Source organism: Budorcas taxicolor, chromosome 9 (assembly GCF_023091745.1).
Source record: "Budorcas taxicolor isolate Tak-1 chromosome 9, Takin1.1, whole genome shotgun sequence".
In the NCBI taxonomy this organism is placed as follows: domain Eukaryota; kingdom Metazoa; phylum Chordata; class Mammalia; order Artiodactyla; family Bovidae; genus Budorcas; species Budorcas taxicolor.
In genome coordinates, this window is record NC_068918.1 from 14,666,114 (window position 1) to 14,684,694 (window position 18,581).

The following is an 18,581-nucleotide window of genomic DNA, read 5'->3' on the forward strand; positions in this document are numbered from 1 at the left end:
CTCTGTTCTACTTCAGTAGTTGGTTTGTTTTCCGTTTGTGTTGTAATTAGTTATCTCTTCTAGATCATAAATAATTCCTTTCATTGCTAGTACCTAATGTGGCAAATAGTATGGGTTCAATAACCGTTCCTTGAAAGAGTGTAAGATTAATGGCAAACATTAAAACAGAACTTTTACATACTTCAGACAGAGGTTTCACTTTCATATGGTCCTGAATAGTAGACCTCGTAGATTTTATTTCTAGTTCTTAAAATGTAGTTTTTTCAACCTTGCATGTCTCATTTCCATGCATTATTTAGGCGTTAGGAAAGTGATTTCATGAAGTAGATTGAATAAATTGTTAGTAGTTTGAAACAAGGATATAGATCTTAGAGAGTTTCACATATACATATTTTGCCCTCAAGACCCTAAGCTTAAGTTATGCATATAGCAAATAATAAATATTTCTTGAAAGACTTTATATTAATATATTAATTAGAACTCTCTCAGTATTTCCTGTTATCATAGGTACATGAATCAATTGTAGAAACTGTTTTAAGAGTTAACCAGATGTATAGATTAAATTGTGAAATGTGAGTTGTCAATAAGTCTAATCCATAGCTGACTTCTTTCAAAATGTGACTATTTAATTTTAATTTCTAGTATATACATGTAGCTACTCAGCCTCCTGCTCTTTTTACTGACTACCAGGTCTCATCAGTTTCTCTTGAAAATCCTACCGAAGTGTTCGAAGATGGAGAAAATCCACCCAGTAGTCGCTCGTCAGAGAGTGGGTTCACTGAGTTCATACAGTATCAAGCAGACCGAACTGACGACATTGACAGAGAGCTGAGTGAGGGGCAGGGGGCAGCTGCCATCCCGATTGGGAGCACATCCTCTGAAACAGAAACGGCCTCCACGGTGGGGTCTGAAGAAACGATCATCCAGCCCCCTTCCATAATCGCTCAGGGGGCGGCACCCCGAAGTGGGAAGACGGCCCAGAAAACCGCAATGCAGTGCTGCTTGGAGTATGTCCAGCAGTTTCTCACCAGACTCATCAACCTCTATATCATCCAGAGCAGCGCCTTCTCTCAGGCTTTGACTCCAGAGCATCAAGGGGATCTCAGTGGAGAGCAGGGGGAGATTTCGAACTGGGACAGGGATTCCCAGGGGGATGTAAAAGAGAGAAATATAAGTAAACAAAAAACCTCAAAAGAATACCTCTCTGCCTTCCTCGCTGCCTGTCAGCTCTTCCTGGAGTGCTCCAGCTTCCCAGTTTACATTGCTGAGGGGAACCATACCTCAGACTTACGTTCCGAGAAGTCAGACACTGGTAAGGTTGTCTCTGTTTTATTTATTTAAAAATATCTTCTATAGCCTGCTTCCCACCCACTCACCCTTTATTTTAAGGAATGCTCAGATATTAAAACTGGGATTTGATTTCTTTTTTTAGCCAGTTAATTTTTAACAGTGTTGCTTTAATTTGTAAGTTTTTTTAAACAAAATACTGTCATTTTGAGGAGATTGATATGTTGGAGAATTTTGTGATCTTGATATCTCACAGTTTGTTGGTGAGCAAGCAGACGCTAAGGAGGAAATTAACTCCTTTCTCCGGAGAAAATTAGTATAACATTCAGATCTGCTGATTTCCTTTATTATGACTAGCATCATATAAATTTACATTCCTTTAAATTTATGTATAACACACAGGTCAGTGAGCTATGTAATATTTGTTGATTAATAAACTTTTTTAGGACAGAAAATGGATTGTTGACTTGGCATAAGAAAAATACATATTAAAAAAATTATGAAATTCCTGTTGCTGCTTTATTTTCTTGAAGATCTAGTGTATGTGAGAAACCATGGTTTTGTTCACAGAGCAAGGCCTAAGTTCTTAGATATAAGTGCTTTGTTTTTAGAAATTAACTTAGAAGACAGATTATGCATGAAAGGTTCACTCTGATGAACTGTGTTGGCTTCCGGCTTCCCTTTCAGACTGGGAGCACGTGCAGCCTCCACTGTGGCTCCAGATGCTGATGAACGCTTGCAGCCAAGCAAGTGATTTCAGTGTGCAAAGTGTTGCCATTTCACTAGTGATGGACCTGGTAGGACTGACGCAGTCTGTGGCCGTGGTCACTGGGGAAAACATCAACAGTGTGGAGCCTGCCCAGCCCTTAAGTCCAAACCAGGGACGAGTAGCTGTGGTGATTAGACCTCCTCTCACGCCAGGCAATCTGAGATACATAGCTGAGAAGACGGAATTTTTCAAGGTAAGTTCAGAGAACTACAAGCATGACTAAGACGACACTCGACCTGATTTGCTTAGCAGAGATTTCAGAGATGATAGCTTAATTGAACACCTGTTAACATCATACTGTAAGGAAAAGATACCATATACCGTATTTGATCAGTACTGCTTGGCCAATCCTATCCTCAGTTTTGTGAGGAGGCAAAAAGAAGGAGAGGAGTATTGAGGTAAAAAGAAAAGTTCATTTATACTGAAAAATACGTTTCCAGATGAAGTGGTTGTAACACTTTTGCTTTTCATAGAGTACAACCTCAGGTCTCCAAAATACCAGAAAAAGTTTTCCAACCCTAAATTGTCTGATGATCATCTGTGATACATGCATATCCTTTGATTTGTTTCACAGCAGCATATATGATATCCTTGGCATAGAAAGAACATCAAGTATATTTTGCTTAAGCAGGTAGATTCTTTATATATAAAAAATTTTAATCTTCAAGTCATTGCGTCCCTCAGTCCGTCCAGCTGGGTTAAAGTTGGGTTTTACCATGTGGTGGTGGTGAACCCTGATGACTGTAATAGATCACCATGTGCTGTGTTAACACATGTGGCACTGAAATACACACAGCCTGTTTTATGTTTTAAGAAGTTTGGATATTTGAACTATGAATTATATTTCACTTTGCGACATACAACCATAAACATTAAACTTCCTTCAGTGTGGGGTTTATATCCTCTTATAAATAGTGTTTTCTAGCATCACTTTACTAAACGTCACTAACATAGTGAAATGGGGTCTTATCTGGGCCCTGTAAAAAGTGCTAACATATCTGGTGTTTAAAGTAAATTTAAAGGAGTGTCTGTTGTAAGCGATCCTAAAAACCTGGATGACAAGAAGCAAACAGACGGAAAATCTCATTTCAGTGACATAATGAGTACTAAGACCTTCTAGGTCTGGCAGTCAGAGGCTTGTTTGTACCTAAAGGGAAATGTTTAAAAGTTCTCATTTACAATTGTATAACACTGTGACTTTTACATCTTTTTTTTTTAATAGCATGTAGCTTTAACATTGTGGAACCAGCTGGGAGATGCAACACCTCAGCACCACCAGAAGAGTGTGGAACTGTTCTATCAATTACATAACTTGGTTCCTTCATCCAGCATCTGTGAGGATGTGATAAGCCAGCAGTTAACCCATAAAGATAAGGTAAATTCTTCGCTGGTCCTGTGCCCACCCTACCCCCTGCCCCTGTTATACTGAAAGGCAAATTAAGGAAACCCTAGGAAAATTATGGCATCTAGTGTCTGAATAAGATAACTTCATTCAGAATGATTATCATATCTTTAAAATAACTGTGCTCTATTCTTCTTTGAGGAAAGTTCTTTCTAAAAAGTGACAGTAATCTGAAAAATCAAGCAACCCGAATCGAATGCTGGGATTATTTTGTGGTTCAGGAGTGCGGAGTGAGGATTCAAGTTGTTGCTGGTCTGTGTTCTTGGGTCGTTTAAAGATGTATTCAGTGGTCTCAGTTATGAAACTGGTGGATTCATGTACTAATGTGTGTGAAATGACATTTGTAAGTTACAGAATGCTAATATGTGAGGTTATGGGCTTCCCTGGTGGCTCAGATGGTAGAGAATCTGCCTGCAATGCAGGAGACCTGGGTTCAATCCCTCAGTCAGGAAGATCCCCTGGAGAAGAGAATGGCTATCCACTCCAGTATTCTTGCCTGGACAATTCCATGGACAGAGAATAAATAAGGATTTTGTATCCTATGCATATGAAGTGTGATTCATAAGTGTCAGTTAAAGATGGCTGAGTTATGAGCAGGCCTGAAAAGCAGCTGTAATGATCAGGCTGACTGACCTGGTCAGGGTAACCCAACGAAGTTTGAGGTCTTCCTGTGTCTGCTCTCTTATATTAATAGAAAATTTCATTGAACAGCATTTAGAAGTGGATTGCCCTCATTTTAAAAAATTCTAAATGCTAGTGAGTTTGAATAGGTTATATTCCAAAAGGCTTTGTGTTGAGTAAATGAAGCATTTGGCAGCAGGGAAGTGGCAAATGGAGTGAAAGAGGAGAATTAAAAGTTTGTTCCAAGAGAAATGTTAATTTTGTAGTTCTCCTTCAGTACATTCTTTCAGAATTGTTCAGAAATTTTTAAATAAAGCCTTGTATTTTAATGTAATAGTTTGTTGTAGTTTAAGTATAAATCTAGGACAAATTATATCCCTGTTTACTTATATCACATTTCTAAGTTCTGAATAAGGATATTGTATATCCATGAAAAAATTAAAGTATCAGTTATTACTTACTTTTTTTATGTGTTTGTATTGGTTGATGTACACATGCAAGCTTCATTGGAAAAGCATGTATTAAGCCAACAGGAAAAGCAAGCATTCCTCTAACCTGTCACAGTTTAGACAGTTGCAGTCTGATTTGGGGGATCTTTTACTTGATGGATTCTACAAATGCTGGAGAAAAAACATACAATTTCTTATAATATTATAATTTCTACTAATGTATTATTATCTAATATCAAATATTGATCATTCTAAATAATTTATTCTTACATTATTTTATCCATTGTTATCACATAATCTTCTCCAGATAATCCCAAAAGTGATGTAATAGTTTTTGTGTAGAAATAGTTTTTTTAAGTCCTTAAATTTTTAATCTAATAAACCAGCTTTATAAGTGATGATAAGTTCATTTGGAATTAATATATAATTTCTGGGAGCAAAAGCAAATGATATAGTGCCATAAAATTAGTTTTGACTACTGTGTACTTATATTAAAATGAAGGGGAAAGTGTTTCCTGTAGTCAAGATATAGTAACATGCACATTACTAGTTCTTTCCATCCCCTCTTATAAAATAATCTAGTAAACTAATCACCTAAACTAAGTAATAACTTTTATGGCAGCATGGTCCTTTAGGTTTAATATTTCCGTATATATTTAAGTATTTTGTGCATTTCTGTTTCCATACAAAAAAATACAGCTTATTTCAGCATGTACTAGAATACTGTGAACACTGAACATAATACTATCTTAAATAGCAATTTTTTTTTTGTTTACTAAAAATCACTCAGTATATTCATAGACAGTAATATCATCTCCCATATTTGTCCTCAGAAAATAAGGATGGAAGCACATGCAAAGTTTGCAGTTCTTTGGCATCTAACAAGGGACCTCCATATAAATAAGTCCTCATCTTTTGCACGGTCTTTCGACAGGTTGGTTATGTTTTATATTCAGGTGTTTTTGAGGGGACATGAAGTAGAAAAGAGTAACTTTTATTGCTTTGCCAGGCAAAAGGGGCCACAGTGGGCTAATGCCCTCAAGATTGTGTGACTCTTATATTCAGGTTTTATAATAAAATATCTTAATGTTTCCTTTCTTGAATGCCCTGGCTAATTTGGCAGGAGTAGGAGAGAGCAATTTGCAGATTTTATGAAGAGAATTTATAATTTTTTTTAATCTAAGCTGTATCAAAAGGCATGGCATTTTCATTTATCTAAGTGATTTTCCCTTTGTATTTCTGGAGCACCCAGTGCCCCTTCCTTTCATCGGGTGACCTCATCAAGTTCCTCCTATGTGCCAGGCACCATTCTAAGTGTCAGGGGTATAGCAACAGATGCAGCCTTCTTGAGTCTACATTCAGTGAAATTTCATATACATAGTAGAAGGTATAAGTGTTTCTCTAGCAATTATTCCCAGTCTTGCCTGAACCAGACTTAGAATCTACAGTTAAAATACTGGCACTTCTGTGGATCATTTCTGTGGATTCAAAAAATCTACAGTTAGCTGCCTGAGAGTGGTTTTGCTGTTTGTCTGGACTACATAGATGCCTCAGACACCAGAAATAAGATTTGCAGTGACTTCCAAGGAGATGCCATTTATAGGTAGATTTACATACATCACGGGCTCACCAGCAAGTCTCATCAAGGCAGCCCCAAATCTAACTGTGCTTGAAGCTCCACTCAGCATCAGATGTGTGTTCTTCTGGATGTTATCTCAGCTGGTATAAAGCAGCATCACCATTCTCTAATGGTCTGCTACTGAACCCCTCTAGTAAACTGGGCCCTGGGACTGGGTACTTCACAAGTACCAGCTCTAATTCAGTAACCACCTATTCTCATCATGACAGTGAAGTTAAGTGATTTGCCCAAGATCATCATACATGAGATAAAGCAGATGGCCCAGATTTATCTTTGGTTTTCTGATCCCAAACCATACCTCCACACCTTTCACAGGTCTTTCCTTGAATTAAGCACATGGCTTCAACTAATAAAGAGAATGAGTGCAAAGGAGCACAGAGCAACATGGAAATAGTGTTGACTTGCAGAGGGCTCCGTATTTAGTGATACAAACAGTAATATGGTACTAAAACAGACTAATTCTCAAGTTTTTTTCTTCTGCTTTTTAGTATTTATCTTATAGAAATAATGTATGCTTGTGAAATTTCAAAAAATACAAGTGTTTGAGAAAAGAGAGAGGACTATTTTCTCCTTTCTCATTGTATCTTTTTGGTTTCCCTGGTGGCTCAGATGGTAAAAGCGTCTGCCTGCAATGCGGGGGAGAGCCAGGTTCGATCCCTGGGTTGGGAAGATCCCCTGGAGAAGGAAATGGCAACCCACTCCAGTACTCTTGCCTGGAAAGTCCCATGGGCAGAGGACCCTGGTAGGCTACAGTTCATGGGATCACAAAGAGTCGGACATGACTGAGTAACTTCAGTTTCTTTTTCTTTATTTCATTGTATCTACTGAGACTGGGGATTAAGGTTATTAAAATGCTGTAGTCAAAAGTTATTCTGAAATATAATTACTTTAAAATAGTTAATTCAACGTAAGAACTACAACTTAGAGTAATGTTAAGTTTTTAAAAATTAGAGTATTAAAACTAAAGTAAGTATTCTGTTCTTTGTTTTAATCACTGGTGTTTATTGTAGGTCACTGTTCATCATGCTAGATAGCCTTAACAGTCTTGATGGTTCCACCAGCTCTGTGGGACAAGCCTGGCTGAACCAAGTTCTGCAAAGACATGATATCGCGAGAGTTTTGGAACCACTGCTATTGCTCCTACTGCATCCCAAAACTCAGAGGGTTTCAGTGCAGCGAGTGCAAGCAGAACGTTACTGGAATAAGGCTCCCTGTTTTCCCGGAGAAGAGAGTGACAAGCATTTCATGCAGAACTTTTCCTGCAATAATGGTGAATATCACATGGCAGTAGACCACCTTTATTTAGAATTAAATTAATAAATAAAGAGAGGGGCAAACACACAGCAGTGATTGTCAAGAGAACCAACCGTGAGACTCTCTCCGTGGGCTGCTTTTCTTCCCCTCTGCGTGCAGTAGCGCTGCTTGCATGCGTCAGTTCGCACCTCATCACTGACCGTCTTAGAGGACTTGGATCTGTTATCAGCTGACTCTCTCAGGGGAGGCATTAGCATAGCTCCGGTCAGAAGCAATCTTCAGCATTAGCAAATAACCTGTAGACTTTACAGTCCTGGTCCTGCAGGGTTCTGTAGATACTCCACTGGGAATCTATAGTAAGCTTTCAGTGCACATTTCTATTTCAGGTGTCATTCCCCTCATCTGTGAAATGAGGGTGACTATGCCCAGCTCTCAGAACTTCATGGCGAGCGTTGGGCGTGGTCATGTTAGTGACATGCTTAGTGCAGTGACTGGCATGTAAGTGTTTGATAAATGTCCACTGCTATGATTAATATTTGATAAATATTTGCTATTACTGTTAATAGAATACTATTACTAATAACAGAAATTAATAGACATTCACAAATTGTCAAATGATACCCTCTATAATACACCAATAATGGCCCCTTAGATTATTGTACGTTACGGACAAAAGAATCAGTTTCATTTATCTCTCCTATAATATAATCCTATAAGGTCAGTAATGAAAAGATCATGTTGCCAATGAAGCTGTGGCGCTCTCAGAGTCTCACAGCTGGTAGGTGGTGAAGTTAGCACGGAACTGGGCTCCTGCTTCATGTTGAGCGTGTTTCTACAGAGCCTTGGTTCCTTTCCTTTCCACAGCTTCCCCTGACCTCTTAAGAACATGCTCTGCTCTGCTTATCTGCCAGCACTTCTTTGCATTAACACTTTGCCTGCAGTAGTTCCTGCCTGTCTGCTGAATTCTCACCTCTCTGAGATCATTCTCAGACCTCATCTGTGGTGTCTTGATGCTTTCCCTGAATTTGAAGCTTCTGATTTTGCACTTCTTGCATGGAACTAAGCCTTCCACCCTCTCTGAAGAAGTGCTCCCCTAAAAGCACAGAAATGGGTATTTGTGATCCCCTACTCGTTTTAAAACTTCTCAGAGTAAAGAGTGATGTTTTGTTCTTTTCTCACACTCTTCTCCTCATTTAGGGCCTTACTCAATCTAGATAATTTATAAATGCTTGTTGAATTTTGTTAAAATCAAGGAGATTATGTATTTATATATTAACTATATACTGAACTATTTTAAAAGAATGTTGTATTTGGGCATAAGGGCAACGTTTTATGTTTTCTCTCTGTTAAATGTGCTGTTTTAATTCAGTTGAATAATAGCCCTTCTAATGTTGAGTTGTCTTTATTAAATTCTAATTAATAGTCATCTACATAATTTTCTAACTTAAAAGGTCTAACATTAATAAACATTTTAATAGAAAAATATAAGTAATGAAAGTAATGATTAAAAAATCTTGTTCAGTTTACATTTCAATTATTTTAATGTATTTTGTATTGTTTTTCTTTATTCTCTTTCTTTGCCAGTAAGCCAAGTACAACTCATGGCATCGAAAGGAAATGGTGAAAAGACACTTACCATGGATGAAATGGAGAACTTCAGCCTTACTGTTAATCCATTAAGTGACAGACTGTCCCTCCTAAGTACCAGCAGTGAGACAATCCCTATGGTTGTGTCTGATTTCGATCTGCCAGACCAACAGATAGAAATACTTCAGAGGTCTGACTCGGGGTGTTCTCAGTCCTCTGCTGGGGACAACTTGAGTTATGAAGCCGATCCTGAGAGCGTGACTGCGCAAGATGACTCCCAGGCGCCAAGCGCAGGCTCCCCAGATGATGATGTTCAGCAGGTGGTCTTTGACCTGATCTGTAAAGTTGTCAGTGGCCTCGAAGCGGAATCTGCATCAGTGCCATCTCAGTCAGAAACGGAAGGGCTGCCCCCGAAGGACAGTGATGTGGATCCAGGCGAGGAGGTGACTAGCAATGAAGATCAGCCTGCTCAGCAGAGCCAGAGTGCTTTGCTGAATAACAACGGTTCTCAGTTTCTGTCTGTGTCTGCAGAGGGAAGCTGTGAGTGTATGCCAAATGGAATTTCCAGAAACAGCTCCTCACCTTGTATTTCAGGAACCGCACAGACTTTCCACGACTCTTCTGTTGCTTCTACAGAAACCAGATGTCGACAGAGAAGTCACAGTAGCATTCAGTTCAGCTTCAAAGAAAAATTATCAGAAAAAGTCTCCGAGCAAGAAACAATTGTTAAGGAGTCAGGTAAACAACCAGGAGCAAAACCGAAAGTAAAACTTGCCAGAAAAAAGGATGATGACAAGAAGAAAACTTCAAACGAAAAACCCAAGCAGACCAGTGTTTTCTTCAGTGACGGTCTGGATTTAGAGAACTGGTACAGCTGTGGCGAGGGAGAAATTTCTGAAATTGAGAGTGACATGGGTTCTCCAGGATCACGAAAATCTCCCAATTTCAACATCCATCCTCTCTACCAACATGTGCTTCTGTATCTCCAGTTATACGATTCATCCAGGACTCTGTATGCTTTTTCTGCCATCAAGGCCATCTTGAAAACTAACCCCATTGCTTTTGTAAATGCCATTTCAACCACTAGTGTAAATAACGCATATACGCCTCAGTTGTCTCTACTTCAGAATCTTTTGGCCAGACACCGGATTTCCGTTATGGGAAAAGATTTTTACAGTCACATTCCAGTGGACTCAAATCATAACTTCCGGAGTTCTATGTACATAGAAATCCTTATTTCTCTCTGTTTGTATTATATGCGTAGCCACTACCCGACTCATGTCAAGGTTTCAGCACAAGATTTAATAGGCAATCGAAACATGCAGATGATGAGCATCGAAATTTTGACCCTCCTCTTCACCGAGCTGGCAAAAGTCATAGAAAGCTCAGCAAAAGGTTTCCCTAGCTTTATCTCTGATATGTTATCTAAGTGCAAAGTTCAGAAAGTGATTCTTCACTGTTTGCTGTCATCTATCTTTAGTGCACAGAAATGGCACAGTGAAAAGATGGCAGGTAAGAACATGATTGCTGTGGAAGAAGGCTTCTCAGAGGACAGCCTGATCAATTTCTCCGAAGATGAATTTGACAATGGCAGCACACTCCAGTCACAACTTCTCAAAGTGCTGCAGAGGCTCATTGTTCTCGAACACAGGGTAATGACTATCCCTGAAGAGAATGAAACAGGTTTTGACTTTGTGGTCTCTGATCTGGAGCACATCAGTCCCCATCAGCCCATGACTTCTCTTCAGTATTTGCATGCCCAGCCAATCACTTCTCAAGGCATGTTCCTCTGTGCGGTGATACGAGCTTTACATCAACACTGTGCCTGTAAGATGCACCCTCAGTGGATTGGTTTAATCACATCTACTCTGCCTTACATGGGAAAAGTTCTCCAGAGAGTGGTTGTCTCTGTGACGCTACAGCTTTGTAGAAATTTAGATAATTTAATTCAACAGTACAAATATGAAACAGGATTATCTGATAGTAGGTAAGAATTGATTTTTAATTTTGTCATTATTGGCATTTTTTACATGTATGACCACTTCATCATCTAGAAAGTCGGTTGCAATTTGGGCAAATAAACTAGAGGTTATTGTTAGGTTACACATAGTATGTTATTTTCATAAAGGAGAAAATTGAGGAAGAGTATCCATAAAAGAATCAAGAATGGAAAACAGAAGGGATAGATAAACAGGACTTTTTTCCTCCATAGAGCTGAAATTAATTTTGATGCTCTTCTTGACTGAGCTGGCAAAAGTAGCAGAAAGCTTTGCAAAGGGTTTCCTTGGTTTATCTGATACATTGATCTAAGTGCAAGTTGCTGCTGCTGCTAAGTCGCTTCAGTCGTGTCTGACTCTGTGCAACCCCATAGACGGCAGCCCACAAGGCTCCCCCGTCCCTGGGATTCTCCAGGCAAGAACGCTGGAGTGGGTTGCCATTTCCTTTTCCAATGCGTGAAAGTGAAGTCGCTCAGTCGTGTCCAACTCTTCGCGACCCCATGGACTGCAGCCTTCCAGGCTCCTCCATCCATGGGATTTTCCAGGCAAGAGTACTGGAGTGGGGTGCCATTACCTTCTCCGAAGTGCAAGTTAATGTCACACTAAAATTAATTTAAAATTATGAACACTTTTCCCATCTGATTTTATTTCTTGGTTTGAGTTTTCATTGTCTGGTGTCGAATTTTATCTGTATCCCCAGGCCATATTCAAAATTAATCTGTCAAAATTTATCCGAGTGTTTAATAGACTAGTGTCTGGTTTATCTCCTGTGTGAGCTCAGGTACTGGATATAAGAAAACTGGCTGTATCCTTTAATACTGATAGGCCTGCCATTACGTGGTTGCCAGAAATTTGCTGGCTGTATTTATTTATTTTGTTTAGAATTTGTTATCCCCAAAGAACTTTAGTACATTTAATGTGTCACAGTTATTTTATTAGATGAGGATATAAAAGCTCCTAATTTATTTATTTAGTCATTTATTTATATAATATTTATTGAGCCCTTACTGTGTGCTTAGCACATGCTGGACATTTATTATTGATGAAACACGAACTTCTTGTTCACAGAACTTGTGTTCACATGGATACATTTTCTTTTAGGCCTCTGTGGATGGCATCAATTATCCCACCAGATATGATTCTTACCCTTTTGGAAGGGATCACAGCCATTATCCACTACTGTTTGTTGGATCCTACTACACAATATCACCAAGTGAGACTGCACAAATATTTGACTGGTTTTTAAAGACTGTGAGGCCTAATAGGTCCCCATTTGTAAACCTCAGTAAATGATGTTTCTTTTTCCCCTGACTTTGATAGCTTTTGGTCAATGTAGATCACAAACACCTGTTTGAAGCCCGCAGTGGAATCCTCTCGATCCTTCACATGATCATGTCCTCAGTGACACTGCTTTGGAGCGTGCTGCATCAGGCTGATTCTTCAGAAAAAATGACCATTGCTGCGTCTGCCTCCGTTACCACTATTAACCTTGGAGCCACAAAGGTAAGATAAGTCACACTTCACCCTTGGAGCTCAAGAGTCTATTTGACAACTCTCCTAGAGATTATGTTCCAAATTTGTGAATAATTTGAGTAGTATTTATGATACTCTGTGTGGATTGTATAATTAGTTATCAAGTAATTTTAACTATTTTCTTGAAACGACATTAAAAAAAATCACACTTTTTAAGCATATATAATACATTTTTTTTTTTTAGTAAATTTAAAGCGCTCTAGTATTCTCACCACAATCTAATGTTTCAACATAGCCATCACCACAAAAAGATTCTTCATGCCCATCTGCAGGCACTTGGTTCCCATCCCTAACTACCATCAACCCTTAATCTGGTTTCTCTGTATATCGATTTGCTTTTTCAGGCCATTTCCTGTAAAAAAGAAATTATACATTATTTGATCTTTTCTGTCTGACTTCTTTCATGTGACATAATATTTTTGAGATTCAGTCATACATGTTATAACTTTATCCCTTTTTTAGAACATTTCAAGCTGACATTTTAATGTGCAAATCTCTCCTGGAAAATAGTTTAGCAATATGTACAGAGAACTTTAAGTTACATAGTTTTTGACCTAGTAATCTTCTTTAGTAATGAATTCTAAAGTAATCAAAATTATGTAAATATGTATAATATTTTTTATAGCCTTATTTATAATAGATACTATGGGCTTCCCTCTAGCCCAGTCGGGAAAGAATCTGCATGCAATGCAGGAGACCCAGGTTCAGTTCCTGGGTCGGGAAGATCTCCTGGAGAAGGAAATGGCAACCCACTCCAGTATTCTTGCCTGGGGAATCCCAGGGACAGAGAAGCCTGGCAGGCTACACTCCATGGGGTCACAAGAGTCAGACACGACTTAGCGACTGAGCCACCACCACCGTAGCCTTATTTAATGGCAAGAAAAAAGAGATCCTGACCAATAAGGGGATGGTTAAGTAAATTATTTACTCAGTGTTACATTATGTCGCCACTAATAATCATGGTTTTGAAGAATTCTTAGTCGATGTAAAGTGCTTAAAAGTTTAGTAAAACAGGAATTTTGCATAATTGAACAAATATTGTGTTTCTAATTATGTTAAAAAATAATCTGCAGAAGAAGGAATAAAGAAAATTCATGAGCTAATAGTGATTATCTCAGGATGATGAAGTTAATGGTTGATTCAAAGATTATTTTTCTTCTTATACTTTCAGATATTTCCCAAAGTTTCTTCTTTATATTTAGCGGGAAATTATGTGAATGTTTAAAAGCATTTTGCTATGGCCAGTCATCAAATTGATATCCCTCAATTACCTAATCTTACTCCAGATCTGACTTCCTAGACTGGGGAGGCATGGGAGCACACCTGGCACTGTGGAGGAAGGCTAGAAATCAATAGAAAATCTAAATAAAATGATGTTTTATTTCAATACTTGGATTAAACTGTTACAGGTTATTGTTTTCCTTTTGAATTAAAATGACCATGGTTGCATCTCTTAACATTGTTAAACTTTCCTCCACCATTATTTACCACAGATACCATTATCTACCACTCCAGTATTCTTGGGCTTCCCTGGTGGCTCAGCTGGTAAAGAATCCACCTGCAATGTGGGAGACCTGGGTTCGATCCCTGGGTTGGGAAGAGATCCCCTAGAGAAGGGAACAGCTGACCACCTCAGTATTCTGGCCTGGAGAATTGAATGGGCTGTATAGTCCATGGGGTCGCAAAGAGTCGGACACGACTAAGCGACTTTAACTTCACTTCACTATCATGGTTTAGGTGGTAAAACAAACAAGTGCTGTATATTCTTCCAAGAAAAACTGAAAGTACAGTCCAGTTATTAATGCTTTCATAATTTTTAATGTACTTGTGATTTGCTCAAATATTTTTAGAACTTGAGGCAGCAGATCCTAGAATTATTGGGGCCCATTTCAATGAATCATGGTGTTCACTTTATGGCTGCCATTGCCTTTGTGTGGAATGAGAGAAGACAGAACAAAGCTCCCACCAGGACCAAGGTATGTGTTTATTTTTTCACTTGGTAAGCATATGGTGAATACATGCTGAGTTTCAATTTTCCATTAGTTGCAATGGGATTAGGGGCTGGGATGGGGTGGGTTGCAGAAAAGTAAGTTTGTCTTCCAGTTTAAATAATAATATATTGCCTAAATTTCTTAAATATAAAAGATACTTTATGTGAAAAAAGAAATGCCTATGATATTAAAACTGTAGATGTATAGAAATGGTAATCAGATACAATGTGTTTTTTAAATGATAGTCATTTAAAGGGCATAGCAAGAGTATGGAGAGAAATTTTCTTGATTAGCTTTTCGTTACAATGTGACTGCTTAAATGTAATTCATATATTGTCTTTAGATTATATATGTGGAAATTTTGTTGCTTTGTGAGTTTGAAAGCTCAAAAAACGATTCTGTATTGGATATAAATACTGACTCACTAGACTACTAAGGCTGTTAAATAATTTATTCCTATAAGATATGTGATTCGTCTAGCTGAAGGTTTCTAATCTTATTTTTGTGCTGATTTCATATTACATGTATGCTGACACATTTCAAGTAATAAAAAATAAACATTCCGTTTATATGACATTTTGCATGTAAGGATTCAGTAGTAGATATTACATTGGACAGAACTGAGAACTTCGATTATTTAAAGTTAGTTAAGCATATGTGGTTTAACATGGCACATTGAACACATGCATTTTTATCTTCCCTCTTACCAAAAATGAGAGTGAAAAAATTTTAAATAACAAAAACTTGGGAGGGGTGATCACATAAGTGTGGTCATAAATGTCATATGACCACAAGTGTCAAAAAGGTTTGCACGACAAAAAATACATGTCTGAGTTATAACTGACTTAGATATCAATATGAGTTTTCTCTGCTCTACTGATTTGCTGCAAGCAAAGGATCAATCACTGATGTAAATCTATAGACAGTCTGGAAGTAGAAGTATCAGGTACTTCTAAAGGCAAAGAGTTAGGATGGGGCTGAAATCTGGAGGACTAATTGAAAGTTTATAGTTCCCTTTTCCCAACCCAAGCAGCCACCCACTTCTCTTACCCTACCCCAACAAGATACTGGAGTCAAGTTTACTTTGTGAAGAGTTTATGAAAAGAGAATCTTGATCCAAGGGCACAAGGTTCACAGTTCAGTTCATTTGCTCAGTCAGTCTGACTCTGTGACCCCGTGGACTGCAGCATGCCAGGCTCCCATCACCAACTCCCAGAGCTTACTCAAATTCATATCCATCGAGTCAGTGATGCCATCCAACCATCTCATCCTCTGTCGTCCCCTTCTCCTCCCACCCTCAACCTTTCTCAGCATTAGGGTCTTCTGTAGTGAGTCAGTTCTTCACATTAGGTGGCCAAAGTATTGGAGTTTCAGCTTCAATATCAGTCCTTCCAATGAATATTCAGGACTGATTTCCTTTAGGATGGACTGGTTGGATCTCCTTGCAGTCCAAGGGACTCTCAAGAGTCTTCTCCAACACCACAGTTCAAAAGCATCAATTCTGATTGGCACTCAGCTTTCTTTATAGTCCAACTCTCACATCCATACATGACTACTGGAAAAACCATACCTTTGACTAGACGGACCTTTGTTGGCAAAGTAATGTCTCTACTTTTTTATATTCTGTCTCGGTTGGTCATAGATTTTCTTCCAAGGAGCAAGCGTCTTTTAATTTCATGGCTGCAGTCACCATCTGCAGTGATTTTGGAGCCCAAAAGAATAAAGTCTTCCACTGTTTCCATTGTTTCCCCATAATTGTGCCATGAAGTGATGGGATGGGATGTCATGATCTTAGTTTTCTGAATGTTGAGTTTTAAGCCACCTTTTTCACCTCCTCTTTCACTTTCATCAAGAGGCTCTTCAGTTCTTCTTCACTTTCTGCCATAAGGGTGGTGTCTTCTGAGTATCTAAGGTTATTGATATTTCTCCCGGCAATCTTGATCCCAGCTTGTGCTTGATCCAGCCCAGCATTTTGCATAATGTACTCTGCAAAAAGTTAAATGAGCCAGGTGACAATATGCAGCCTTGACATACTCCTTTCCCAATTTGGAACCAGTCTGTTGTTCCATGTCCAGTTCTAACTTGCTGCTTGACCTACATACAGATTTCTCAGGAGGCAGGTCAGGTCGTCTGGTATTCCCATCTCTTGAAGAATTTTCCACAATTTGTTGTGATCCACAAAGTCAAAGGCTTTGGCATAGTCAGTAAAGCAGAAGTAGGTATTTTTCTGGAACTCTCTTGCTTTTTGACGATCCAGCAGATGTTGGCAATTGGATCTCTGGTTCGTCTGCCTTTTCTAAATCCAGCTTGAACATCTGGAAATTCATGGTTCACAGACTGCTGAAGCCTGGGTTGGAGAATTTTGAGCATTATTTTGCTAGCATGTGAGATGAGTGCAATTGTGTGGTTGTTTAAACATTGTTTGGCTTTGCCTTTCTTTGGGATTGGAATGAAAACTGACCTTTTCCAGTCCTGTGGCCACTGCTGAGTTTTCCACATTTGCTGGCATATTGAGTGCAGCACTTTCACAGCATCATCTTTCAGGATTTGAAACAGCTCAACTGGAATTCCATCACCTCCACTAGCTTTGTTCATAGTGATATTTCCTAAGGCCCACTTGACTTCACATTCCAGAATGTCTGGCTCTAGGTGAGTGATCACACCAGCATGGTTATCTGAGTCGTGAAGATCTTTTTTGTACAGTTCTTTTGTGTATTCTTGCCACCTCTTCTTAATGTCTTGTGCTTTTGTTAGGTCCAAACCATTTCTGTCCTTCATTGAGCCCATCTTTGCATGAAATGTTCCCTTGATATCTCTAATTTTCTTGAAGAGATCTCTAGTCTTTCCCATTCTGTTGTTTTCCTCTATTTCTTTGCACTGTTCACTGAGGAAGGCTTTCTTCTCTCTCCGTGCTATTCTTTGGAACTCTGCATTCATATGGGTATATCTTTCCTTTCATTTCTCTTCTTTTCTCAGCTATTTGTAAGGCCTCCTCAGACAACCCTTATGCCTTTTTGCATTTTGTTTTCTTGGGGATGGTCTTGATCACTGCCTCCTGTACAGTGTCACGAACCTCCGTCCTTAGTTCTTCAGGCGCTCGTCTGTCAGATCTAATCCCTTGGGTCTATTTGTTACTTCCACTGTATGATCGTAAGGGGTTTGATTTAGGTCACACCTAAATGATCTGGTGGTTTTCCCTACTTTCTTCAATTTGAGTCTGAATTTGGCAATAAGGAGTTCTTCTGAGCCACAGTCAGCTCCTGGTCTTGTTTTTGCTGATTGTATAGAGCTGCTCCATCTTTGGCTGCAAAGAATATAATCAATCTGATTTCGGTGTTGACCATCTGGTGATGTCCATGTGTAGAGTCTTCTCTTGTGTTGTTGGAAGAGGGTGTTTGCTGTGACCAGTGCGTTCTCTTGACAAACCTCTGTTAGCCTTTGCCCTGCTTCATTCTGTACTCCAAGGCCAAATTTGCCTGTTACTCCAGGTGTTTCTTGACTTCTTACTTTTGCATTCCAGTCTCCTATGATGAAAAGGACATCATTTTGGGGTGTTAGTTCCAGAAGGTCTTGTAGATCCTCACACAACTGTTCAGCTTCAGCTTCTTCAGCATTAGTGCTCGGGGCATAGACTTAGATTACTGTGATTTTGAATGGTTTGCCTTGGAAATGAAAAGAGATCATTCTGTCATTTTTGAGATTGCATCCAAGTACAAGGTTCATACAGGTAGGAATTAGACATCATGCTGCCTATAGCAGTCAGGAAAAGTCTTCATTCTGAAAAATGGAATCAACCTCACCCCAGCAAGATGGCAGGAAGCCATTATGTTCCTCAGGTAGGAGTTTTTAGGATTCCTCTGTAGGAAAATGGCCTGACCAGGAAAAAAGACCTAAGCTACTTAAATTTTTGTGTCTCCTAACAACAACAGCAACAAAAAGGACTCCAAAACTAGGCTGCTGGCACTACACAGGAAGGGCCACCTATCCAGTAGTCTTGCACCTGAATGCTTGGCTTCCCGTCACCTTTTAATTTCTTTTTGAAAGGCAGTAGT

General features: G+C 39.0%; 1 protein-coding gene across 1 annotated transcript in view; it reads left to right on the top strand.

The window, feature by feature from the left end:
- The window catches only part of DOP1A (DOP1 leucine zipper like protein A), a 129,505-nt gene that overhangs the window by 86,486 nt on the left and 24,438 nt on the right, over positions 1-18,581 (top strand). The window contains exons 15-23 of the mRNA XM_052645494.1: positions 691-1,312; positions 1,975-2,249; positions 3,279-3,431; positions 5,362-5,462; positions 7,178-7,437; positions 9,006-10,995; positions 12,107-12,218; positions 12,326-12,508; positions 14,389-14,514. Coding sequence (XP_052501454.1) covers positions 691-1,312; positions 1,975-2,249; positions 3,279-3,431; positions 5,362-5,462; positions 7,178-7,437; positions 9,006-10,995; positions 12,107-12,218; positions 12,326-12,508; positions 14,389-14,514 — 3,822 coding nt within the window. The remainder of the gene's footprint in view (positions 1-690; positions 1,313-1,974; positions 2,250-3,278; positions 3,432-5,361; positions 5,463-7,177; positions 7,438-9,005; positions 10,996-12,106; positions 12,219-12,325; positions 12,509-14,388; positions 14,515-18,581) is intronic.